Below are 27,654 nucleotides of genomic sequence, written 5' to 3'. Positions count from 1 at the left end.
AATGCACCACGTGACCTATATTCCGGAAGCAGTTCCCCGATACTATCAACAAGCCAAGAATTGCAACAAATCTATTGACAACTAGAAGAAGAATTAGAAGAAGAGTTAGTTTTGTTACACAACATTTCTATGTTATTTTCAGTCGTTATTAGAAATACTAGACAATGATGCTTCCTCCGGCAGCAGTTTTTCATTTCCCCTGGGAAATAAAGTCTAACGCCATCCGAGAAGGAGAATCCATCAGAACATTTGGCCGGTGAGTTTAGTTCGAAATTGTTTAAAAATGTTCGACTTCCATACAATGCATACAACGTCAAAACGTTTTGAATACGTTTTCAGTTGTGTTTAAGAGGAACGTTTTTTCCCCAATTTATAAGTGCTATATTTGAAGGTTGTGGATTCGCTCCATCATCGCTCCTAGTCTACCGGTTAATATATCACATTTATTTTGCGCCAAACCAACAATCTAAAAAGCGGGTTGTATATATATGCATATATAACCTAATATGTATATAAACCTAATAATGATATTTTACATTTTTCAGACTTGTTTTGTATCAGTCGGAGGAGTCTAGAGCAACACTGTCGGCTGAGCATGCTTCAAAAGAACACCATGTTGTTGTCAACACATTGTTTGTGGAGCCCTTTAACCCAATACTTGGGGCCCAGTACTTAGTTCTGGGGGAAACAGAAAATGCTGAGGGTAAGAGGAACCTATATTATCTGTTATAACTTAATGTTTCAGACTATATTCAGTTTATTTATAAGATACAATGTACTGTACCAATGTTACAATGCACTTACCTCACACAGTAAACAGGTGTATAGGCTAAATACTACAGACTTTCATTTTAAGACAACCATACACACTAACTAATTGAATACCATATAGGAAGGGTAGTTACTGTTGTTTTTACTGGTAATACGAATGTGATCAATATTTGAGGTCATCTGTGTCTTCTGACTTTACAGGGGTTGGAGTGATGGTCCGTGCCCGGGTGCTGACCTGTGTTGATGGTGTAAACATTGCCCTTCTGCAGAAGGCCATCAATGAGCAAAGGAACTTCTTCCGGGAGAGGGAGTGTGGTCAGGCTCAAAATGCACAGCCTGGAAATACCACCTGATCAGTTGGTATCCACCAACTCAAGACTGTTAACATGAGCTCCATGAGCTTCAAGTAAAAATCACGAGACAGCGATGTCTCATGATATGTCTGACTATAGTTTGAACCGGGTTTTAAATGTGTTTACAGTAGAGTCTATATTTGTGGTATTGTGTTAATTAATATTATTATTCTTAAAATGTGTCTTTGTTCATACAGACATGCTGATGACATCGCTTTTTATTCATTGGCTACCTGACCAAAAGAGTTCAAAAAGGTCTTCAACAGCATGTTTGTTGTTTCACCATTCAGTTATCACAATAACATCTGACACCAATAAAAGGACATTTGTGAAAAGCTTTGTTAAATTTGTTAAGTAAAATATATAATCTGAAAAGTCTTCAAAAGAAATTCAAAACATTCTAGATGGCACAATATTAAAAGTGAGAGAATCAGTGTTCTTTGCCATTATAATTTAATTTTATTGATATTTGTTTCTTAATAAAGTATCAAACAAGACTATGTTTAAAGCGAACAGCGATGCCCATGGATAATACAGGAATTAATCAATCTTAGTAAATAGAATTGCACCATGTCCCAGGAACCCTAACACAATAAAACAAAGATAAATGTAATTTAAAATCTTTTTTAAATTAGATCTAAAACATTGCCCATGTCAGGTACAGTTACAGTAAACAGAGGCAACACAGCAACGATCAAGTGTTGCTGTAGGAGACTTTTCCTGAGTCAAAATTGTAATGAATCGTGATTTTATATGGATTGGCCATATCTAACAGTACATGTTTACTGGACCATGACTGACTAAACTCTCAGCATGTTGTAAACAAATCTAAAACTTTGCATATCTTGTAGAGTTGTACATTGAAGTGTACCCAGAATCCTTGGAGGAGGCAGGCAGCATTGGTAAGCCGGTCACTGGGTCTATTTTACAGCGATCCAGAGCTTGTTTGTAGTTGATTTTCTCTTTAGTGATTGGGTCTGTAATATCTTTGGTGTAGGTGGTCTCAGCCTGCAGCTCCCTCAGAATTGTGCTGTCAATCATCTTCATCCCAATGGCATCCAAGATGCTCACTCTGTGGCCAGTGTTGGGGTCGACCAGGCCTCCAGTCAGGTGCTGTGCCTCCATATAACGCAGAGCAGTGTCCTTGGTCATCCATCCCTTCTGAACCGCCTCTCCAGTGGACAGTCGCTCTCTGGTAACAGGGTCTTCTACACCAGTGAAAGCTTTTTGAGCATTAAGTAGCCTCTGCATTTGACTGTCATCAATGAGGCCTCTGGTTGCTGCCTTGTGAACGGTGTACCTCTCTTTATTGTTGATGTCAAAAATTCCGCCCGTTGCTGCCTGTGCTTCAAGGAGCCTTTGGGCAGTAGTGGGGTCAATCAGTTTACGCATAGCAGCGCTGCGTATTGTAAAGCACGTGTCAGTATTTGTATCCATGACTCCAGCAACTGGCAGGAATTCCCTTGAGGTGGGCAGCTCAAACTGGGATGATTTTAGGGTGGTAGTAGTAGTTGTCTTGGGGACGACCGAATTAAACTCAAGCTGCTTTTTATTGTCACCTGCTACAAGCAAGGCGAACTCTGAGATGGGGAGTTTTCCATCTTTGTATTGTTGTATATCATATTCCGTCAGCCGGCCATCTCTCAAGGCATTTTTGATAGAGAACTGCTTGCCACTCTTTCGATCCTGCAGGACTGATGACTCACCATCAGGTCCCATAGACGTTACCTCTTCCCAGTCACACTCCAGCTCTTGCAGATGAATGTACTGTTTGCGATCGATCAGGCCCTGCAGGTAGGCATCATAAGGAGACATGTCTTTGCCTGTTTCTGGGTCCAAAATGGTGATTTTGGTGGAGATATTGGTCTCCTTGGTCCTTGTCTCTGTGTTCTCCTCTTTCTGCTGTAGAAGCACAAGTTCACGGATGGCGGTGTCCCGTTCATGAATCCTGTCTTTTTCATTCAGGATTTCCTTCTCCAGTCTCTGTACGTCAGACTCCATTTTAATGCTTCTCTGTCTACTCATCTGTGTTCTCTCACTCATCAGCCGACTCTGCTGGTGGAAGGACAGGCTGATGTCCTGTTTTTTGGTTTCAAGTGTTCTGAGCTCCCGGGTGAGGTTGTCCTTCTCCCTCTCGAGTGCATCTCTGCTCAACGTAAGGGAAGTTTCCTCTCTTGAGGTGCTGGACTTGGAGCTCGTCAGGAGGTTGATTTTATCCCTGGCACGTCTGATTTCATCCTCCAGGTCTTGTCTGGCAAATCTTTGTTGGGTAACCTGTTCCCTCAAATGATCTCTTTCAGTTTCAACAGCTTGATCTTTCTCAACACGAACCACCTCTTTGTACACCGTCTTCTCACCAGACTTTTCTCTCTTCAGCATCTCAATCCTCAGAGTGATATTACGGATTTCTCTCTGGAGACGCAGGATTTCTCTAGTTTCGTTGTCCATACCAGACCGAATGTTATTGGTCAACCTGTCCAGTTTTGGATCTCTCTCAACCTTTAGCACTTCCTCAACAATAATACTTTCCTCAACAGGGGGTGGTGCATTCTCCAGCTGTGTAATACGGATACGGATCTCTCTGAGTTCAGACTCAGCCTGGACCCTTTTCTGGCGCTCATCACTCTCTCTGAGGATCCTTTCTTTGTTTTCCAATGTTGTTCTCAGTTGCTGGAGCTCTAGTTCAGTCTGACGTCTGGTCATTATTTCTTCATCCAAGCTCCTGCCCAACCGATCATGCTCAAGTACCTGTCTTTGATCCTTCTGTAAACGTACAACTTCCTGCACAATCACTTTCTCCTCAGGTTTCTGTCTCTCCAGCTGAATGTATTTGTTTTGTAGATCAAACACCATCTCTTCAGTGTTGCGCCTCAGCTGCGCCTCTTCGCGTAAATCTCTTCTCAAACGATCAGCCTCTTTCTCCAACAGTGGATCAGGTTCATACTTAATGACTTCTCTGGTGATAACCTGGGTTTCTATTTTGGACTTTTCAGCTTTCAAATCATCCCTTTCATTTCTAAGTAGCCTCACGCGGTCCTGCAGAGTGCTGTAGGAGGTGCGTAAACGGTAAATCTGGTCATTGAGCCTCTGGATCTCTCTCTCATTTTCAGGACTTCTTTCTTCTTTGACCACCTCTTGAAGAACCTCTTTATATTCCACTTTAGGTTTCTCAGACTGAAGAATGTGCACATCGGATGTAACCTGAGTTAGGTTCCTCTCTATATCAGAGCGTTGCCTAGTCAGGTCCTGTAATTCTCTTCTCAGTCGCAATATCTCCATCTCTGTATTAGGGTCTATCCGGTAGATTTCATTGACAATTTCCTTCACCTCAATTTTTGGTTTCCAGTCTTGAACCTCTCTGTAACGGCTATGCAGATCCCTCAACTCAGTGGACAAGGTGCCATACTGAGCCCTTTCCTCATTAAGGTTGGTTCTGATCGTCATGGATTCGGTGACAAGTTCAGGGTCTTGTTCGATTTTCTTTACTTCCTTGGTGATGATCTTGGGCTGAATATTTGGAATTAGACGCTCAAGTGCATTAATCTGACTCCTTGTTTGGAAGATGTCGTTATTGATCAACTTCATCTTGTTGGTTTCATCAGAAATCTCATGCTCAAACAGACGCACTGCTTTTAGCATCTCTGGGTCCTGTTCTACTTTCAGCACCTCTTTCTTCACCACCATCTGTTTGATTGGTGGCTGCTTCTGTTGAAGAATTGTGACTTCTGTCTTCATCTGAATTTGTTCTCCATCTCGTACGTGAATTTCATCCCTCATTCTTGCCATCTCCTCTCTTAATTTACTTGCCTCTTTGTCCAACTGAGGATCCCTCTCAAACTCTGTTACCTCTTTGGTCACCAGTTTAGGAGCAGTGTTTTTCAGGGTGTCCTCCAGAACTGTGATTTTCTTGTTAAGAACTTCAACGTCTGTATAGACTGTGGTACGTCGCAGAGACTCTTCCATCAGGCTTTTTTGCAAGTCAGACAAATCACTCTCCAACTTTGGGTCGCGGTAGTACTGCAGCACCTCTTTTTCCTCAATGCGCTCCACTCCTCTGCGACTCTTCAGCGACATCATCCTGTCTCTAAAGGTTCTGAGTTCTAACTCAGCGTGACTTGTCCTGTCCCTCTCCTCATCCAGCTCTCTCATCAAAGTCTCCGTCTCTACAGCACTCCTTTGTTGGCTTTGCAGCTGCACTTGCTGCTGAGCCACCTGTTGAATCTTTTCCTCATTCTGCAACAGGAAAAAACACATTTATTTCTGTATCAATTTTCAGCCCAACCACTTTACTTAATGTATATACTGTATAATGTATATATATATGTATATAGAGTGTAATATTCCATTTAAAAAATCTGAAAAAGGTTGGGAGATGGTAAGTTATGGTATTGATAATTGCACTTCTACTAATTTCATTGTTTTCTTTTTATTATCTTACTTGTAAAACCAGATTCTTGGCCAAGTCCATCTGTTTTTGGCGTTGGGTGTTTTCAGCTGTGGCTTTAGCATAGCTGTTCACTAAGTCCTTTTCCTGGAAAAGACAGAAGGCAGAATCTTAAACATGTATAACAACCAAACTGATGTTTTCATCAGTGATTTTTGGTTGACTGTTTGGTTACCTCTTTCCGGACAGCATCAGAGAGTGTGAATGTTTTTGGTTTTGTTGGGATAGAAAGCCCATTCTCCTCCAGTGTACTGTTGTATTTATCAACATTAGTGTCATAGTCCTGAAGAGAAAGTGAGAAAATATAAGAAATTAGGAAATTAATTATGAGTAAGCTTTTATGTAGTTTTTAAGGTCTTTTTCAGTTTCAGTAGGTAAATCAGAGATTATGTAAAAAGTTACTACAATTATTACTGTTTGAAAGTAACATGATATCTTTTTTTTTTTTGACGGAATTTCATTCTTACATTGAATAGATTCTGCAGGTCCAGAGACAAATCAGATATGCGATCCATATCGTTCCCTTTCCTCTTCAGGTCCTCCACTACCCTCTGCAGCAACATTTATTTTTCAGTTTATTATCACTGTTAGTTTATGACAACATTTGAATGCAGTTTTACTACAGCAGCTTCTTAATTAGTAGTCAAAAGAAGATCTCACATCTTGGGAGCTTTGTTTGGCAGCAACCTGGGACACGTCATCATTGTAGCTGATCTGGTTTGTTGGCAGGCTGTTCAGAAAAGAGCTGAGAGACCTGGACGTGGCCTGGAACTCCTGGTTCTTGGATGCAGCTTCTTGTAAGATGCTTTCTCTGAAAGAGTGGTAAAAACACTTCATTATGTCACACTCAGATTGTTTCAGTGACGTTGTATTAAATTAGAATTCACCCCAAACTCCCTTTACCAGCAGCATAAGAATACTGGAATATTTATTGCCCTATGAGCAATCTTTAACCCATTAACATTGATTTTAACTACGGCTGTCAAAATTAACGGGTTTACCACAATAATCAATTAGTTAAAATAATTTGATTTTAACCCAAGGACATTTTTAGGATTTAAAAAGGTGGTATTTTTATTGAATGGCAACATTTTATTTAATCAATAAGTTACACTAACGGTGCTCACCTCTCCTTCAGCTGGTTGGCAACATTTGCGTATCGAGTCTGCAGCTGCTTCACGTCCGTTTTCTGGCGCTGGATGTCGGGGCAGTACTCCTGGTAGCCCTGCTGCAGAGAACTACACAGCTGCTCTGTGGTGTCCAGATCCTGACTCAGCTTCTTCATGTCGCCCTGAGCTGCTGTCACAGCCTTACGTTGGTACTGAATGAGCGAGAGGAAACACACATATAAAAACATACGTTAACACAGTGTGTTCTGTTTCTGTTTCTGGAGGACAGGGGGCAGTATTGCTGCAAGAAAAAGTTTTTTTTGGTAGATGAGCCAAGGAGATTGCAGTCACATAATCGTAGCCTGGAAGATCTCTTCCTCACCTGGATGTCGTCAAGATGGCTTTGGACTGCGTTCGGTAGATCAGGAGTCGGACCATCGTCACTTAGTTTCTTCTCAAATCCAGAAACAACACCATCTACCTTCTTAATTTGATTCTCCAGATTGAGGGAGGCGTTAGCTCTGGAAAAGGAATCATAATCTCAGAGATAGGCCTGCAGAGATCTTCAATCACCGTCCAAAGCACAGATATATTCCAGTACACATTCTCAGTCCAAATATACAACACTTACTTCTTGGTAAAGAGGTCAGCGAGTGCAACCATGTCGTCATACTTGTTGTTGGTGGCGTTTAGCTTGAGAGGCAGTGCAGAGGAGGTTCCGCTGGGGTCCTGGGACAGCAGAGGCTGGAGGTCGGCCTTAGCTGCCTGTCTCTGCTGCTCCAGAGCCTTTAGGGCCAAGGCAGCTTGCTGTAATTGAGAAAAAAAAGTAAATGTATGCTAATGAGCTAATAAAGCAATGGTAGAATGAAAGTTGGATAATATTTCAAGAACACAAAGTCTCTGACTTTTAAGAATAATAAAAATAATCGAATCTAAAGTAGAATATTTTCATGGTGTCACTGGCTTCACCTCTTGCTCCCTCAGTCTTTTGGCCAAGTCTCCAGCCGGGTCACTGCGGTTCAGTGGGGCTCGGAGGCGACTCAACATGCTCTCCTCGGCACTGGCCAAGTCGTTGTCCAAATTGTCCATCTGTTGGGCCAGGGCACTTAGTTTTGGATCCAGTGGAGCAGAAGATACTGGGGCTAGTCATAGGAAGATAGAAAAATAATTTAATTTTTTTTTTAATCTACACAGTTTGTACAAATACATGTACAGTATATTTGTTTGTGAAATAATTGGTTCATAAAATGTTTTTAAGAACTGCGTGAGGGAATTACCTGATTGAAGAGACCTGGATACTTCTGACTTGTGATTCTTCAGAGATGAAGCCAGAGTAGCTCTTCTTTTCTTGATGTCCCCAAGTTCACCCCCCAAACTGACAGAGAAACGAGAAAAGAGAGAGAGAGAGAGGCATCAGCATCAAACTTTTTTTTTTTTTGCCCTACAACTGCAGCTTCTCCTCACTTACAGATCGACCTTGGTGATGGCGTCAGGGTCAGGCGGTGGGATCTGGAAACAAACTCCTGGGAAGCTTTTAGTTTCTCCACTGGTGGAAATGACATTCCAGTTCTCGTCCGAATTTGATTTCAGGGTCAACCTCTCCCCTCGTAACAGAGAATCCTAAAATAAAATAAATGATTGATTTGATTTGATCATGCTTACTTTTTGTACTCGTTTAACATTATACTCTGATACACAGTATTGTGTCACTTTTTCACTTTGTCCTAATAGTACTACTTTACCTTGTTTGTTTCCCAGTCGCACAGGGACTCCACTGTGACGGACTTGTTGGGGGTGTTGCGTCTCAGCTTCAGTGGACAGATGGTGGTACTGCGTCTTCTCAGGTCGGCCAAAAGCTGCTCAGCGTTCTGCATGGTCTTCTCTTCTCTCTGACAGTGTGGAAGGGCACAGGAACAAACGGCCTCAGACGTTTAGTCCAGCTACTGCATCAGAACTTCAAATTTAAAAAACTAGTGTCATTTTTCCACTGTGGTGGAAAGTGAAATACATCATCGCCAAACCCCAGCAATAGCATTGCACCCCCTAAGGGTCATGCTGCATTTAGCTGTGGCTAATCAGAGGGAAAAAACTGATCTGATTTCTTTTTGCCAAAACCTCTTTCAATCTGTTGAAATGATCCATTTTACAAACACAAGAGAAACAAACACTGTAGGTGCCTTTGAATTATTGTCTCCATCTCTTGTAACACTTTAAAAATATTTCCCTCCTTCCGTGACCTGACTAATCTTTAAAGAGATTTAAACTCAAATTTTATTTTCCTTTTTTCAGGTACCTCAAGCTGCAGCAGTGTCTCTGAGTTGGTCTTTTTGCTGATGGTCTTGGGGTCCAGGCTGTTGTTGAGTTTGGTCAGTGACTCTGACAGTTGATCCGTGTCCATTTGGTACTAGACAGAGACGAACCAAATATGGTTTAACATATGATGAAAATAAAAAAACAAAACAAAAAAACCCCACTTGAAATCTGTTGATTCCGTACTCACTCTTTTAAACTCCTCCACATTGTCCAGATGAGTCTCTTGACAAATGCACAGATTGAGGAATTTCTGCCACTCGTTCCTCACTGCATCTCTCTGAGTCTGTAATGTTAGGGGCCAGATTTAACTAGGGACGTCCAATGTTGGGTGACTTTCACTTTAATATACAGTTCATCCCCAAACTATTTTTAGGGCTCACATTATTTGGCGAAACCCAGGCTTTGCGGTATCAGGTTTTCATTATCAGAGAAAAAAGTCTTACAGATATCGTGCAGCCGATATTATCGGACATCCCTAGATTTAACATTAAAACAGGAGTCATTTAAATGTAGGGCTTTTGTTACAGACGAGGAGTTGTGACCTGTATGGTGGAGCTGGCAGGATGCTTCAGTTCCACGAGTCGGTCTCCTTCATCCTGGAGTTTGTTCACCTCGCTCTCATGGGACAACAGGCTGTTGTTCTTAAAATTCTGTTTAAGATCAAATCGAACAAAGTTGATTATTTACCCACTCGACAACAAACAAAAGATATTTTTGAGATGAGTGACATAATTTAGTCTGAAGTCTTCTATCAGTGGTTTGAAACCCCGTCCCTCCTGACCTCGTACTGCCTGCGCACATCATTTGGGTCCACCATGCGGTCACTCCAGTCCTGCTTCTGGATCTTGTTCTGCTCATCCGCCAGAAAAGAAAGCTCCTTGTTGCAGCCGTGCATGTATTCATACAGGCTGTTCAGGTAGTGCCGGCGCCACTTGGATTTGTCCTGCAGAAAAAAAAGAGAAAAGAATTGAAGACCAAGTTTAATTTAATTACATTTAATTAAATTAAAAAACCTAGAGTTACACCCGTACTTTGTTCTTGACTCAAATGTTGGAACTCACCAGTATACTGTTGTACTCCTTCTTCAGGGTCAGGTAATTGTCCTAAAACACAAGACAACAACACCTGCCTTAGAACATTGTTTCCCAAAGACTGGGTCACGACCCTCAGGTGGGTCGCAAGAGGGTTTTTTTTGGGTTGTCTCGCATCATGTTTCCCAGGAGTTCATGAATAATGTCTATTGTCTTGGGTAGGTAGGTTTGTGACCATGGGTCCCCAGAAAAAAAGTTTGGGAAACACTGCCTTAGAAACAATGTTTCCAGTGATCAGTGAGATCGGCCCATGTTGTTGGTGCAAACTGTGGCCACCCAAGTCATGAGGTGACGTTACTGGACTCTCGTTTAAACACTGGTGTTTACCTTACTGCCGGCGGAGCTGACATTGAGCTGTGAGTTGTAGGCCTCGATCTGCTTGTGCAGGATGTTGTGGGAGGCGATCTGCTTCTCCAGGTCCTCCATGCTGGGGCCGTACACCTCCGAGCTCAGCTGTTTCTGTCAGACAACGCAGACAGGAGGAGAATGTCAGCGTTGGTATGCACACGGCAGGACAGAGAGGCCTGTAATCAGCTCCGCTGATGCCAGACACGGGCTGAGCCAACGTGCTGATTACAGGAGAGTGAGAGTCGTAAAAGCTGGATGATGACAGAAGGTTTGTATGACTGTGACAACTATGTGTGGCATGGATTTCTGTCAAAACAAATATGTGTGTTTTCTTATAATAATTGCAACACATTAATCAATCATCTTTGTAAACATCCATCCAAAATTAAATAGAATCACTTACTTGCTTCTGATTTTGTAAACATCCATCCAAAATTAAATGAAGTATTTTAAATAGAATCACTTACTTGCTTCTGAACAAACACGGGCTTCCAGTCGATTCTGGGCATCAGCGACACGTCGTCAATCTGTTCGTAGATGTCACGGTAGAAGCCGCAGTCCTTCAACCAGCGTTCGTGCAGGCGGATAACACTGGAGTCGCAGGGAAAGAAAGAAGAAAAACTGATGATAATAGTCAATTTGGGTGTTTAACGCCGCAGTCAATGATGAATTTAGCTAATTAAATGGATGAAAATCTAATTTATGATTGAACACAGCTAACATGAAAAAAAAAATCTCTTAAATCATTTTAAAATTTTAGATGTAATCCCAGGACGAACTGTTTTTGTTTTCATTTATTTTTAGTGTAGAATTTTCACCTAAGTTAAGTCAAGCTTTAATAAGTGAACCATGTTTGTTCAGATCAGACCAGGCACAGCAGGGTTTCCCGTGCATTTTTAACTCACTCATTCTCTATCTCTCTGGCCTGTGGATGTTTCAGCTTCTTGGCTTTGTCCAGGTCCAAAAACAGGTCCCTGAGCAGACCTTCAGCCTCGCCCAGTTTGTCTGAGATCATAGTCTGATGCTGAAACGGCAGCTCCTTCTTGTCGTTTTCTGCATCCTGTCGGAAGAGGATGAAAGTGGAACAGGTCAACTTTGATATCTGTCAGTGAAGTAAATGACAGTCTGTCATTTACTGTTTGTTTTTTCTCACCACAGCCAGGAGCTCTTCTGCCCGCAAGACATCTTTCTCCACCTGGTCGGCATTCTTTTGCATCTGAGCGATCAGCAAGGCCAGGTTACTGGTGCTGGTCCTGTGAGGGTTGGGGCAAAGAGGGACATTTTTAATTTTTAATTTCATTTTGTTGTTTGTTTTGGTCCAAGATCCTTGACCCAACATCAAACAAACTTCAGGACACCACAAGTGTTTATATTCATAAGTACAGACATGATGTGGAACCGGTTCAACAATTTTTTTTTATAATTTTCACATAGAAAACAGAATTCTTATCAGTGCGATCTGTTTCATCAAGATGAAAAAACCTGCCCCGTAGCCCAGGGCCCTCTGCTGGAGGTCAGCCTGCGGATGTGTCGTTCTCACCGTGCCACACCTTAAAGCATTTCTGAAATGTGACAAATTCCTGCGCACCTGTCACTCCCTCAGCCTCGCTGTGCATTTGATAACTCTGAGTGTTTACCTGAGGAAACGTCGACATGAACTGCACCCATAAACCTCAGCAGCGGCTCAGACTAGAGCTGCAAAATCAAGGTGACGTTAGACGTGGTGCAAATGTTGACCGAATTGACCGTTTCTGCATTGACTTAATGATGATCGTTGAGTCCCTGACATTTTAAACATAAAAACCTGTTTTCATGTTAACGTTGAACAACAGGAGAAGCAAATGACTCATTTTGGATTTCCAGTGCAGACAGAGTGTTAACATGGCTGTGAGGAGAAGGTGAAAAAAGCAACAAAAAAAGAACCAAATAACTTTATATTTTTCTGTGTAAAAACCCCATAAAAACACAATGTGTTTCCATCAGTCCTCAGCATCTAAACCTCTGAATATCAATCAGGTATAACATTTAAAATCCGCCGGTGTGTCAGAGTCTCAGCTCTGTTGGCCCACATACCACTGTCAACTCAGAGGACAGAGACGTGTCTCTGAGGGAGGGGAGAGGGGGGGGTAAACAGATGTCACTTTGATAAAGGTTTACACAAGAACCTAAAAACACAGTTCACACTCTGAGGAATGTGGAAAACCTGCGCTGAATCCAGGAGGGGGGCGGGGAGGGGGGGGGTTAATCTGGTTCTTCAACTGCTCTGACAATGGACTCCCTATTTCTGCTCACTCAGCAGGAGGGACAGGTATGACTGACACACACACACACACACACACCACTTTTAAATGAGAATAAAGATTCTCTCCTCATCCTTGTTCTGTGACGACCGACTCTCATTCACTTGACTTTTCTGAAGTCGATGGTGATTTAAATTTTTAAATGTGTAACTCGTTTCTGCAGCACAGAGGCATCAGGTGTTAGAAACTGTATTCCTGATTACAGAACAACCAAAAAACACCCAGAAAGAGTGGTGGTCAGTGGAAGACATCTTTGTCTAAAGAATCAAATTAATTTATATGTGTTGAACAAAGTTCATTGTTTCGACTCCTATAAAAGTCTACCTCTAATAAAAAGGTGTGACGGTTTTTACTGAAAGAATTCGTCTTGTGCTCTAACATACCAGACATGTTTATCAGTCAATACGGTTGGACGTTTGGATTCAATCTGAGAAACAGCCTTGGAAGAGGTGTGACTAATCTTTAGTCTTGGAAAGTTTAAATTATTTCTTCAACTTTTTCTTTTAAATTTTGAATAAAAAGTATTATTTAAGAAGAAAATCTTGGATTCTTTTCTGATTTATTAGATATTTTTTACTTTTTTAACCCTAGGTATTTAATTTAAAATTTAGTTTTCTCATTTGAAGTTTTTTTTTAACTCAAAACTCCAGGGAAAATGGCAATAGGTCAAACATGTCACCAAGGACGTCAGGTCTCCTTCATCCTGTCCAGTCAATGACATTTTTTTCTCTCATAGCTCAAGAAGTTGAGTGACAGGTCACACCCACACATGGTGATTGATCTGTGTGTGTGTGTGTGTGTGTGTGTGTGTGTGAGGCCGTGGTTGTAGTGTGGCATGTTAGATATGTAGTTAAATCAACTATCACCAAGTATCGTGGAGACCTGTACTACACTTAACGTCAATGACCGAATATTCCTGCCTTTATTAGCTTCACAGTTGCTAAAGATGCAACTGATGAAGCTAATATAAAGCAACATGACATGGATGAAAAAAACTACAACAATGGCTGACCAGATGAAATTAGAACGCCTTATATTATCGCGCCGGACAGAACATACATCTATAACAACGTCGTGATCGAATCTCATTTCCTGAACAGTGTGTGATCAATGACGAGTTTTTACCGGATTTGAATTATTTTTCCTGTTTTGATTCTATCATCTTTGAGAAATGTTTTGTTGACAGGGAACATGAGAGATTTGGTGATTCTTCTCCCTGTACACAGGATCGTCACGGCATAAAGGTCTGTGATCGAGTAACTGCAGGCGTGTCCTCCACGGTGACTCACCGCACAGAAGAAGTTGACCTTACAGCATATCTGCAGCTCAGTCCTGCCCTTCCATGTCTCCTATTCTTTTTATTAAATCACTAACACACACAGTGCAGTCGTACACCAGGTTTGACCTGGGTGTTGACAGCAGGTTGTTCTGTTCAGTCCAATCATTCAAATGAATCAATCCAGTGTAAATGTGTGTTTTAATCACAGTAATTACATCTAATGAACCACTGGAGTCGTCCTTCTTTCAGACACATTAAGCTTAAATTGCCACTAGCAGCGATCGGCTTCACACTGTCCATGTAAACGGTGATGGAAATTCCTGAGCGCTGTCACTCCGTCTGAAGTACAGCTCAGAACCAACGCCCACATCAGGCACAGAAACCACCCTGCCCTCCTCACCACACAGAGCAAAGGGCGAGGGAGGTGGGGGGGCGGCAGGGTTCCACCTGTCTATGGAACCATGATGGTTTATTGATAATAAAGAGTTTGGCCAGGACATCAACATCAGCCCCCTCTCCACCTACAGTCAGATCTACAGTACTGCGTTGTTTTGTCTTTTATTAATTCACAACAACAACACAAGGACAGAGAACTTTCTGATCATATCTTTCGCTGACGTATCACAGCGGGCTGAACGGACAGAGAACTTTCTGATCATATCTTTAAACTTCATAGTCATATCATAAAAACGTTTATACGTGAAAATGTAGGCTTTGTCTCCGACCGATGAACCGACATCCTGGAATGTTTCAGATTGAAAGGGACTTTGTTCTCATCAAGTGGTGAAGACATTTTTTTTCAGTTTTCACCTGTTGTTTTTCACAGACCTCACGATGACAATGTAAACATGACCTCAGGCACTGGCAACACTTCAACGAGCAACTTAGAAATCAACTTTAACCTTTTTAACTTAGAGCTGACAAATCAAAGCACCTGAAGGTCAGGATAGATTTAATCTCAAATCTTCTGTTTTGTATTGGTTTTTTTTTTTCAGCCGAGCTGTAACATAACAAGCTCCAGCCCAAAGAGAAAGAGGACAGAAAGAACAAGCACAGGAAACTTGACACATTTTCTCAAATCTAGAAGAACAGCAGAGGGGGGGCCTGACCGAGATACACCGTCGGCACACACACACACACACACACACACACAGACACACGCACAGAGATAAACACTCACATTTGTAAAGACATCCATCCATCCATCCATCCATCCATCCATCCATTCATTCATTCATCCACACATGAACAGCTGTTTGTGGTGAAAACACTCACTTGGTGCTCTTGCTCAAGCTGTCGGAACTTTCCTTTTTCTTAAACATCCTGGAAGTTGTAGTGGGTCACGCCGAGATCCCACAGAAATCTCTCTCTCTTGGGTCTTATTCCGTCTCTGCCTCTGTCTTCCTCCTTCCCCCTGGTTCCTACCCAGGTATCTCAAACATACACATGTTCACATCGGCACAGTGTTAAGCGATGGCAGCTCCTCCCAGCAGGGTCAGCAGGCGTGTCGCCGCCCAGACATCCATCCTGCAGAACCAGACCGGAGCAACCTGTTCCTCCACACTCTCCCTTTCTCCCTCCTCTGCTCCTGCCCTCCCTATTCACTCAAGTCCTGATACACAGCAGCAGCAGAGGACCTTTGATGGACTGAGAATTCCTGCAGTAGTAAAACTGAATACTTGAGGTATAATCCCAGAGATATAAAATATAAATGGGAGGGGGTGGAGGGGAAGGGGTCTAGTCCATGACAGAGCCACATATAGAGATGAACAATTGTTTTCATTCATAAAGAGTGAAGAACTAACCTAATCCATAATCTGTTCTCCAGGCTAACTGGAGAAAACACTGCCACACACAGGGAGAATGTGGAAACTACAGACAAAAAAGGTCATCGTTACCACCGGAGCTCAAACTGTTGATCATCTCACAGTCAGGCAAAAAAAACAAACTCAATCTTCACTTGGATCGTCGTGTCAGAGGACATTTTAATTCATCATATTATCAAGAAAAAAAAAAGGGATCTGGTTCTGGGGATTAGGTGGACTCAAACCCAGAGACTTGTACAAGGCAGGCAGGAACCGTTCCACTGCATCAATCTAGTGCCTCGTGTTGATCATCATATAAGGATAAGTGAAGGTATTTTTGAGGGAGGGATTTATTTGGAAATAAAATGAAAAGTCATCTTTGAGGTTCATGATTTTTTTTCAATTTGGTGCAGAACTAAACTTTTAAATCACTAATTGAAACCAGTTGAGTGAAAACACTGAAAATCTTCACTGAAGTCCAGTTGATGGTATATTTATATTATTTGACCTCCTCTTCTATTTGTGATCTCCACCCAACTACCAACTCCCTCACCCTCTAAGATCCCTTCTACACCGAGCTACATGCTAAGAACCTGCATGTCCTGTGTGTTTAGCCAACAGTGTGACGGCCTGTGGCCCAGAGAGGACGTCACTCGCAGCACAGAGACACGAGGTCCAGTGTTAAAGAGACAAATGAAGCCCAGCAGCAGATTAACTGTGTGCTGTTGCTGCATCACCAGACATGACGGTCATTCAGGATCAGGGCGTCTCTGCTGCATATCAACAATAGGAAATCATGGTGAGGAATGCAGCAGGGCCGCTTTCTGTGGACGGAGCCAGGAGCAGCACAGGCAGCACACGGCCGTGCTGCGTTCACTGTCTCACTCAGGCATAACTCTGTCTCTGTCTGAGGGCGTCCACCACAGGAGTGGGCGTTTTTATTTCGTGGTTGTAGGAACTGTTGTCCACAATGACAGTTCACACACCAATAATGACTGAAATACAGCAGGGATGTAGAGCGGGGGTGTCAACGTCAAAGTCACAGTCGGCCAAAATTAAAAACTGGGACAAAGTCACACGACAGAGTTAATATTTGTTGAAAGATTGACGCCATTGTTTTGATCACAACTAATCATGATAACAACTAATCATGATCACATGCACAGCTATCCTGTGATTATTGGCTTACCAATTAAAATCTTTTCGCAGCCTAATCATATACACATCTTCGTCGTACGTAAGTACGTATATGAACAAGATATTTCTGGAATTTCAAGATATATCTTGTCCTTTTAAAAGAAAAGTGGACTTAGAATAATATTGAAAAAATAAATTTGACTTTACGACTGTTTCAGTCTGGAGTTAAAACCCTATCAAATGGCTAACACACATACATATCATAATTATGAATTATAATATACAGCCTGGAGCCCCTGCTCTGGGCTCCAGGCTGTTGTCGACACTGTTACAACATTCCTGACACCCCCAGGTTGACATGCTCAACTCTCTGACCCATTCACATTACAGCTACATGTTCTCGTTCTCTGACTGTCCTCAACTCTGACTCCGTAACTCCATCTCCATCTTTGCTCCTCCGATCTTCACACACTCGTCCAAAACATCACAAAATTCCAGAATTCTTTAAACTACACTTTATTGACATCACCTGAAGTAACTTCTTCCATTAGTGACACAGTTCTGACTCCACCTCGACACCACCCTTCACTTCAACTCCTCTTTCCACAAATATACTTTAAAACCCTGTTCTACAGGTATTACCAGGTATAACTTTTGTTATACCTTTTGTTATACCTGTTTTCCAACTGAACTCTTTATCAGTTTGAGGTCATTTTCCTGTTATATTAATCACAGCAGTGATTATCCAACAGAGAGACCATACATGTGAGGGTGTGTCAGTCTTTACCACACACCGTAGACAAACATACCTTTGTCGTCTGCTTTAGTCACTTAATATTATAGTTTACATAGAACGGTGTCCTTTATTCTACACTGGTTTCTTTATGTAACTCTGTAAGAGACAACGTCGTCATTTAAACCACATAAAGATAAACCACACTTCTATGTTGTCAAGGGAGGAGATATGCAACAGTCAACCTGCTGGGCTCAAACACAAAACACTTCACAGAAGTTTTCATCATAAAACTCAGAGTTAGATCCAAATTTATATATATTTTTTGTGCATCCCTGGCTGTTTTGACCACAACTTCCTGTCAATGACTCGCATCAGGAATTCAGTCACTCTGAGGCTAAATACCAGAATTATCCAGCAGTCAGCTTGATCTTAATAATACTGTTGGATGAAGAGGTGAAACATGTTCCAGAAACCAAGACAGTCCAGTTGAAAATACCTTCATAATAATAATTATCGGTGGTGTGCGTGTGGGTGTACAGTGGAGATCAATGTTGTTATTGATCAGAGGTGACTGTCAGGTTGTGGAGTATTTTTAAAAAAAATTATCATCAAACACACCTACATAATTACAGGAAAATGCATATGGGTAAAATAGACCTAAACAGCAGCCACACCCTGCTGAGGCATCCTATGCACTCCTAACACACCCACAGTGGGGCAGACACCCACATCAACAGTCTCCTCACTGGGTTTTTTTACTATCTAATTCCTTAAGGATTATTATCAGATTTCAGTCTCATCAAATAAACATTGAACAACAGAGTGTGTCTCTAATCCAGCTCTAATGTCCAATGTGCAAACTTCCAAACACCACTTGCTGCTGTCGTGCAGATCACTGCATTTTTGACTCAGAAAACGACAAAGTAAGTGTTTGATGCAAATATATTTTAATAATTAAGCTGAGAACTAAATTCACTCTGATCATACATCACTGTTCATGTTGTTTACAATAATTAAAGGTTCTCTATGTTGTTTTGAGGTGACCAGCTGGAACTCCTCCAGCGACTTCGTATTCATTCATTCATCCATCCATCATGAAAGCCACAAAAAAGATTCATTAGGTTTAAAAGGGGAAGCATGAGTGGGCGGAAGAACAGTCCGTGTCAGTTTCACCAGCTTTTCAGGAACAAAAAAAAAAACATCTGATATAAACCGCATTATTAAAGATGGAGTAAATGATCAGGTCGGATTCAAATCTGTGCTGTTGCTGTTTAACAACCAACGACGCGGAGACGTTGATGACGTAACCTTCACAGACACAGGTGGTGGTGAGAAGAATGGAAGGTCATTTAACAATATCATCTGGATACAAGGTTAAACCGTTTTTAAAATAAATAATTCATCAGTTCATTTCTAAGGTTCTACTCTACTACATGATTATTGATGAGAAGATCCATGGAAATGTGAGGGGATGTTAAAAACTTAAAAATCTGCAGGATTATTTGGACATTACAGACTGGTCCCTGGACTTTGTTTATCCTTTTCCTGCTAATGCTGCTCCAACTGTCCAGAGTCTCCCAGTTGTCATCTAAGTTAAGAGCTGGACAGATGTGGAGTACAACATAAGACGCTTCTTTTCTATGGTCCACTTTGCACCACCTTTGCTGTAGTGTGCTCCCCATGCCGCCCCCCCGCCCCCCCCTTGAAGCACCTGTTTCTAGGGATGGCTCCATACTATATTTCCATGTCCGATACCAATACTGCAACTTAGAGTATCTACCGATGCCAATATCAATCAAACACCTTTTCTCCTCCACTGGCCCGCGGTCTGCCGTTGCTGAGGCATTACTGTCCCTGTTCACCGTATGCCGCACAAAGTTAGTTCAGCATTTGTGCTCAGATCGGTTCAGACAAGCTGTAGTTGTTCCTTTTCAATAAGCGATCCTAAAGTTTTGACCAATGCTGATCCTGAGTAGAGGATCGTGCCATCCCTAGTTGTTAGTAAATGAACTGAAATGACTGAAGACAGAGAGCAGGTCTACAGCACATTCACCGTAGAATGACAGATGTTAGCTAAGGTGGAGAACATGATCCTCATCCTGATGGAGGGATTAGCTGCCGCCCACTGATCGTCAGTCAGTTCAGGAGCTCAGAAAAGACCGCACTTTGTAATTTAGACCAGTCTTCAACAGACACAGAGGCAACACAAACACTAAGAAGGGATGAAATTAAGGCGATGAAATTAACAATGACAAAAAAAAACAGTGTTGTGATTGGAGCCAAACACACTGTTGAGATTGAGATGAAGCTCTTGGCTGTGGACCTTACCGCTGTGGTATGACAACCTGTAAAACTAGAAAAGTCAGAAACTCCTCCACGGCTCCGGTGCCATCAGTGACGGAGCTGAAACACTGGGAAACAATGCAGCCTGTTGCTGTCATTAAAGGTAACTGGAGGACTCAGGTCTTTATTATCGATCTAATGGGATTTCATTTTTTTTTATCTAATCTTTTCTTAAAGCTTAAGACTTTCGGCTCCTCCTCAGAACTGCAAAGTTCAAGTTGCACCACAAATTAAAGTAATAATAATAATAAAAAATTGACTACTGAATCAAGTCCACCTGGTTGAAGCTTAGACCTTGTGATTCTCTGGTTGGGTTAAAGACCAGGGTTTGACTTAGCTGCCAAATCCAAAAATGCCCTTGATATATCCGGTCAGACCGCCCTTGCCCTTCTGCTCCACCTTGTCGTCCAGTGGTGGGAAGGCCACATGGTTGAGAGCAAGGTCAAAGAACAGGGGCTTACAAGGGATCGGCTGGAAGTCGGGAGGAAACTGGACCAGATTGGGATGTTTTCCAACTAGGGTGGGGTCGATGCGGAAGTTGTCCAGGTGTTCGCAGAGAGGCTGAGGAGGAGGAAGAAGTCAGACTCAGCCACTGGTTAATCCACTTTGACTTAAAACAACAAACATATTCTTGGAGTGTTCTTACCGTGTTGTCTTTCACCTGCTGCTGAGTTGGAACCTCAGGGGTCTCATCAGTGTCTGAAACACAAACATGTTAGGATTCCACAGACTGAAGCAGAGCAGACGACGACTGTGCTGCAGGATCTTGAATAAATGCATCATGGGTCTAACAGACTCCACACATTCAGAAGTAACAGTTAAAGCAGCTGTCATCTGGTTGACCTACCTAAGATGGCAGCCGCCTGAAGTGAATACTTCTCTGCATTGACCTCGGCGATCAACTCCTGAACATCAGGAAGATCCTACAGGAGTTTACACATGATGTTAATGAAACTATTACAGTTTTTATTTTACAATTGTCTGCTTCACTGACCACGACTGGAACCAACCTTGAGACTGTTGTTAAGGCTCTTGGATTTAGACTGAACCTCTTTGGCATATTTCAGCACTCGCTCATACAGAACCAGAGCCTCACTCCACTTCTTCACCAGCACATAAGACTGAGCGATGAAGAAACACCTGTCAAAGGAAAAAAAAAGTATTAACTATCTGCATTTTTGCTTTAGTTCCTGCCTGGGGAAATAATGTAGAAATCTTTCAGATTATTGTACTCGAGAGGTTTCGTGAGGTCAACTGATAAGATAAGGTAAAGCTAAAACAAAAAGAAAATGTGTGACCTGTAAGCCTTGTAGACCAGAATCTTGAGGGACACCTCCTTCTGGAAGATGTGGTCGTCCTCCAGACCCTGCAGGGTGGAGAGCTCGGCCAGACTCTACACAAAACGACAAAGGCAGCATTTTTAACAAATATCATTATAAAGACTGAAAAATTTAAATTTGAGGTGCTGTAATAATAAAAAATATTCATTTCTAGATTTTGGATTTCGTGACAAGAACAGGATTTACTTTGAACCTCCATTAAAGTATTTAGTGGAGCCACTGGTTCTAAGTAAAATGCAGGTTTTTACAGATTTTCATGTTAATCTTAAACATCACAAATCTCAAAAAGATCCTAACATTTGTTGAAACTACTTTAGACTATACAAGCTAAATGATGAACGCCGGGCCGTACCTGCAGGATGATGTCATAGAGGCGGATCAGGTCCTGTGGACGAGGACCCCTCTTGCTCTCGTCAGTCACAATCTCTTTCAGTTTAGCCTGGAGAGCATGAGCCATACACTCATTCCTCTTCACCAGAGTACACAGCTTGATGTAGGTTAGGTAGCTGAGAGAACAGAGCACAGCACGTCATGGTCCCACCATCTTTTCACACAGAAACAATCACTTAAAATGACCTGATCATCTGGTTGTGAACTGCTGTGGTGTCTGCCCTCAGCATGTAGAGACTGTACTGTGCACGTGTGGTTAGTGTGCCTTTGTTTTATTTCTTTGAACCACACAGGTTGTGATGATAATATTATAAAATGATGGAAAAAGTTGTCTAAAACTGACATCTGCAAACAGGGTCAAATATAGACTAATGTTGGGCAGTAACTGATTTATAATAATGTGTTACTGATTGCCAGTGATTACAGGTCAGGTCATAGCACATGTTAAAGCTAAATGTACAGTGTAATGAAGGCTACTAGAAACTGTGGCAGTTTGGAGAACAAGTTATTAGTTATTTCCCAGTGACCACCATTTCTGGGTCAATTCTTTTCATTTAAATCAGCTTCAACAGTCTTTTTTACCTGTGCAGGAACTGCAGGTTCGAGGTTTTGCCACAGTCGCCCTCATTGCTCCTCTCCCGCTGTTTCTACAGAGACAAGCAATTAAAAACAATTCTGTTAGTTAAATGTTAATCCCCCACACCCTCCTCGTGGCCCATCCATATCAGTCATCTTACAGCTTCACTCTTCAGCTCCTCTCTCACAGCCTGGATGGTATCCCTGCACTCAGCCAGCAGGGTCTCATACAGATGCTCTTTGGTCTCCTCATTGGCAGCCTGCACAAAAGAAGGATGATTTTAGATGGTAGTGTGAATACTGCAGTTTGGTGTACTTGAGGTTACGGCTCTTCGCCTGCTGTACACTACTGTGTAAACATGGTGCTCACACTCACACATACTTCAACATCAATGGGAATACTTGCTTCAGGAGGAGCATGTGTTGAAGAGATTACTATAGGAACACTCAAGTGTAACTGTTTGAAGGATCAAATCAAAGTTGTCTATAGAAGAAGTGACAGGTTGCACCGATGACCTAAACTGAACTCACACTTACTCACAACTTCCAAATGAAAGAACAAAATGAAAGAACAATTATTAGTATAGACTTAATTGTTTGCATGCACCGATGAGTAGTAGTAAGAGTAGTACTACTACAAAAGGGCACCAGTTTAATGAAGCAGCAGCAGAGGGGGAAAGACTCAGGTATGTGGCTCAGCAGGTTGCAGATGGATTCCGGCACACAGCTCGTCAGTAATCAGACACTGTGGAGTTTCAGGGTTCAGATCTTTGTCAAAGACAGGACTGTTGAGCACCTCACCTCCCTTTCTCTGAAAACACTCGCACAAAAGCCCTCTGCTAGTATGGGATATTCTATTGTTGATACAAGTATGTGTTGAAAACAGGGCTAAGTGGGATTAGAGTAGAAGGGGGAAGTGTCAACGATTCGGCTTCATACAAAATGCACGTACGTTGTATATTTTTTTTAAATTGCTGAACTCACGCCAGTGAAAGGACGTTGGTGATACACCTGCACGTTTAAAGAGGAGCACAGCAGCAGAGGAATGTTACGAGAAAATTCCTCATGATAAATGGTAACGGATCAAACCTGACAGAGGAGAGGAGAGGGGCATGTGCTGATACTCACCTGTGCCAACTCCCTGGCCCCGCCCTTGTATTAGCTCAGCTTGTTCAGTGTCTAATGCCGCAGAGAATGAAGAACTGAGTAGATGGACTGATTAGAACTGGACGAATAAAGTCTTCAAACACCTCAGGCAGAGCTCATTCTTATCTACTGGAGTGAAAAATGTTACAATCTCTAGATGTTTACTGTGTCAAAACCATAAGAGCCAGATAATGAGCCAATAACCAAAGAATGGAGATGCTCAGAGATAACACCCTGCAGGTCTGTCCACAGAGACCTGCAGGGTGTTGTCCTGTATTAATGTGCGAGCATAAAATGCACAGAATGCAGTCGAGCGGTGAGTCGTTCAACATGCCAGAGAACTGAGTGACTGCGGGTGTGATAGGTGTGTCTGCAGGGTGTGTTGAGCCTTTGTTGGCCGAAAAAGCAGGAAGAGTAAGCCGTGGCGATACCAATGGGATGTTTTAGACACACAAGAAGAGGGCGCCACCTACTGAAAGTGTTAAATGAACAGGTACAGGGATGTGACTCAAAACCAGAAGCACAAATCTCCCTGTAAGGTGTGTTAAACTCAAACTACCCACATGTGCATACACACAACTGAAAGCATTTGTATTTTTTAAATTCATCACTGTCCATGTGTGTAAAGAAGTTTCTGCTCAGCCACTTATTCCTGCACTCCACACACCCACATTCAACCACAGAGAGTCATCACTAAACAGCTGCTGGTTGTTGATGTTGAATGAATCAGCTGAGGGATGTTTTTGTGACACGTTGTAACTTTAAAGTGTAAGAAGAAATGCTGGGGAAAAAAATCCAGGATGACCAAGCAATGGTTTCAGAAGTCCAGAGGTCCAGTGTCCTACTTTTTCCAAAGCAGTTGTACCTTCATGAGCACCAGCAGCATAGCAGAGGAAAATACAGGCAGCAGTGACAGTATCACAGATGATACAGTTCAGTTTCATTTACTTCCGACTCTCTTTTGAAGTGGAAAGGAGGTGAAAGATCTTGAATAACAACAATGGAAGAGGAAAAACTAAGTCACAGGGCTTTAAACACACCCTGCAGTGACATGTCACCAGAGGTATGAAACGGTCCAATACTCTGACAACAATACGGCTAAAGATAAAGTATAAAATTAAAAACACAACATAACTTTTAGTCCATGATATCCAGCGTGACACAACTGTAAAACCAAAGCTTTTAGAAATGATGATAATGAACAGAGCTTTTTGTAATATTGACATATTAATAATAATAATTTACACCATCAACACACTACAAACAGCAACTCACCTGAGTTATAGCAGCCTCGTTGTCCGCAAGACCCAAAAGAAAGATGCGGGCCTTGTCAATCTTGACCGGCACCGTGCGCCCTCGCCATTCCACTTCACTCATAGTGGCTGCCTGTTTGGTTCTTGCCTGTGTGATCAAAGTCTGAGAAGCACAAGAAAACAATAATAAAAAAAAACATTATAGTTAGCCAGAGAATATTTTATTTTGTCCTAGATTATATTTTCTCAGAGATAATTGGCAGATATTATTATATTTTACCAATGATTATACTGGAGACAATAGCATTAATACTGAATGCTTCTGCTGACATGCATGCTGACTGATTACTTTTGCACATCTACCTCCAGCTTTTCAGCCATCATTCCTCCTCCACCTCCAGTCAGTCTCATCTGCATCAGGTCATTGATGGCGTTCTGGTCACCTGCAGTCAGGGAGGGGAATCCAGTTACATTGTGTGTAAAGAATTAGACTTTTGGACAATAATTTTTCAGCTGAACAGTATATTTGCTCTTGTAATGTTATTTAATAATAACCAATATTGTAGGCGCAGTAGCGGATGTTTGGTGATATCTCTTCAACCCGCTGGCAGTACTGAATGGCCAGCTCCTCGGTGAAAGCACTTGCTAGTTTCTCATAGATAGTCCTGAAAAAAAAAGAGAAATAATTAAGCACACAATAATTAAAAATCAACACATTACCAAAAAAAACCTATGTGCTTATTCTACTAATTCATTTAGAGAAACACCTCCATGAACTCACTTGCATTTGTTGAAAGCTTCCATAGCACGTTTCCATTCCTGCAGTTCAAACTCCACCATGCCAGTGAGATATGCAGTGTAGGCCTGAAATCATTTACACAAGTTATTGTCAGAATTACAATTTTCAATACACCTCATGTTACGATAATTTGAGAACAAATTTGAAAAATATGTTATTTTAATTATTCTACAAACATCAATAACAAAGCATATGTTTAATAGTAGTGTAAAATACTACTACACATAATAGTGTAAAATAATTTAATTAAAGATTATTTATGAAGCGACATTTACATTTGTATCATTCACTGTATTTACTTGTACTGGTCAGTGTTTGGTCATGAGTACCTGTGCCTCCAGTTTGGTCTTGGCATCAACACGGGGGCTTTCACAGAGCTTCTCCAGCTTCTCACTATGCTTCGCAGCCTTGCGCAAACGTGCGAGCAAGTGGAATCGTTTACGTGGCTCTGTATTGGCCTCTTGTTTCAGCTGCATGGCGTAGCTCCACGCCCGCTCTGCTTCCATCAAAACCAACAACAGATATCTAAAAGGGGAGAAAAAAAATCATCATTGACAAAGCCATTAAGACCAATCACATTGACAATAAATCATTAATCCCATTAGTGTTCAGTAGTCAAATTCAGACATGACAGTCATAATAGTCCTCTAAACATAAACTAGAGAACCTGCTAATGACTTCAGATTATCACCTGCTGTCAGAAAGCATCTCCACATTTATTTTCTTCCCAACAAACTTGTGTCGGTTCCCCATCTTGAAGCCAAGAGTCTTACGCAGGCGACGAAGCCTGCGGGAGCAGTAACCCCTAGAAATATTGAGAAAAAATGTACAAAAATTAAACTTTCAAAACACAAAACTAACCATAAAATCAGACACATCTGAAGAGGTAATACTGATGCTGTGTTTCATTGTTGACAAAGTGTTTTTTTAATTATAAATAAACAGCTGTACACTAAGCTTTAGACAAGTATTGACCAGTATTGAGTAAGTGTGAAGCTCAACAGCCTCGTATGATGTGATTGCCTTTGGTTTTTCAAAGCTGTCTGTTGAAAACCATATGTTCACTCTCCACTATTAAACAAGAATTGAATGCACAATACAACAATTTAATACAAACATATTATTGCAAAAAGAAGCACACTTTGATTAGTGTGACATTATGAAAGTATTTAAAAGGTAGACAGCCGATTCTGCAAAGATTTCTCTGGAGATGTGGACATATAAGTGCAGTTCCACGCGACTCAAGCTCACCTGTATCTCTGGTAATCTCCGTGCCTGAGGCCATGCTGTTGCTGAGACTCTTTGATTATTTGCAAGACTGTAATTCAATATTAAAGGAAATCCATTTTCAACAAATGAGAATTACTGTCAGTAGTAGTCAGTCACTGAGCCCTGTTCTACCACCTTGGAAACAACGATTTTTAGTGAAACACATCCAGAACAGTGTGGAAAAAATATAACTATGCATGTACAAAGTTTGACGAGAAACAATGTAACGTGGTCGTGTTTCTATGACATCTTTACAGTCGACTCAGTGACACGTAGCCTTTAACGGTTTGCCCTTACCCAGCTAGCTGGAAAGCTAAGAGTATATAATACTCCCTTTACAAAAACAAAACGAATGAAAACGCATTTTCATTGTTTTTGTGAGAAGGATACTTTCCAGTCCAATTCCTCCGTCCGATGAGTTTTCTTTATTTTCATCCGTAAGGGACAGTTTTCCTTCGTTTTGCTTGTCAGCGGCCATCTCTATATGCTAACGGCTAATCGCCACACATGCTCAATCAGTCGGCGAGCCTAACCGGTGACGAGCCATTCTCGAAGACTACGTCTAAAGATCGCGAGATTTAGTTAGAGCGAAAGCTCAGATGCAGTCACAAAACCTAGGACTTGTAAAGAATTCGAACAATAATTAAAGGACTATATTTATAACAAAGTGTGATTTTTAGGTCTGTTTTAGCAAAAATACGAAATAGTCTCTGTCAGTCAACTTTGCTATGATGTTGCCAGGTAATCTACATTATGGGGAAAGTTCATAACCTAATCGAAGTTTTATAATAATATTAATAATAATAATAAAACATATATTTGATATAATATTAATTAATCTTAATATTAATA

At 41.6% G+C, this 27,654-nt stretch overlaps 3 protein-coding genes across 3 annotated transcripts; 1 reads left to right on the top strand and 2 right to left on the bottom strand.

Moving 5' to 3' along the window:
* Positions 1-28: 28 nt before the first annotated feature.
* ten1 (TEN1 subunit of CST complex) lies at positions 29-1,621 on the top strand. The gene is made up of 3 exons (XM_008317068.3): positions 29-256; positions 546-703; positions 973-1,621. Exons 1-3 carry the CDS (start codon positions 165-167, stop codon positions 1,122-1,124), a joined length of 402 nt encoding a protein of 133 aa, XP_008315290.1. The 5' UTR covers positions 29-164; the 3' UTR covers positions 1,125-1,621.
* On the bottom strand, positions 1,564-18,504 carry evpla (envoplakin a). The gene is made up of 22 exons (XM_008317069.3): positions 15,284-18,504; positions 11,583-11,682; positions 11,335-11,489; positions 10,897-11,020; positions 10,409-10,540; positions 10,052-10,093; positions 9,772-9,933; positions 9,533-9,640; positions 9,178-9,273; positions 8,971-9,081; positions 8,420-8,566; positions 8,146-8,297; positions 7,955-8,052; positions 7,647-7,819; positions 7,309-7,484; positions 7,060-7,198; positions 6,696-6,889; positions 6,229-6,379; positions 6,036-6,119; positions 5,744-5,851; positions 5,563-5,655; positions 1,564-5,357 (listed from the first exon to the last, which is right to left on the bottom strand). Exons 1-22 carry the CDS (start codon positions 15,328-15,330, stop codon positions 1,953-1,955), a joined length of 5,997 nt encoding a protein of 1,998 aa, XP_008315291.1. The 5' UTR covers positions 15,331-18,504; the 3' UTR covers positions 1,564-1,952.
* A 117-nt stretch (positions 18,505-18,621) lies between these two features.
* Positions 18,622-27,583, bottom strand: srp68 (signal recognition particle 68). The gene is made up of 16 exons (XM_008317070.3): positions 27,193-27,583; positions 26,785-26,851; positions 26,225-26,338; positions 25,863-26,058; positions 25,516-25,598; positions 25,290-25,399; positions 25,098-25,177; positions 24,757-24,897; positions 22,497-22,595; positions 22,342-22,406; positions 21,722-21,875; positions 21,328-21,422; positions 21,040-21,169; positions 20,877-20,952; positions 20,676-20,728; positions 18,622-20,590 (listed from the first exon to the last, which is right to left on the bottom strand). The coding sequence occupies exons 1-16, from the start codon at positions 27,278-27,280 to the stop codon at positions 20,363-20,365; spliced, it is 1,779 nt and encodes a 592-aa protein (XP_008315292.1). The 5' UTR covers positions 27,281-27,583; the 3' UTR covers positions 18,622-20,362.
* Between the last annotated feature and the right edge of the window lie 71 nt (positions 27,584-27,654).

The sequence above is a fragment of the Cynoglossus semilaevis genome, chromosome 9 (assembly GCF_000523025.1).
Source record: "Cynoglossus semilaevis isolate Cse_v1.0 chromosome 9, Cse_v1.0, whole genome shotgun sequence".
Classification (NCBI taxonomy): Eukaryota; Metazoa; Chordata; class Actinopteri; order Pleuronectiformes; family Cynoglossidae; genus Cynoglossus; species Cynoglossus semilaevis.
Note: the sequence above shows the minus strand (reverse complement) of the source record. Positions and strands in the feature narration are given on the sequence as shown.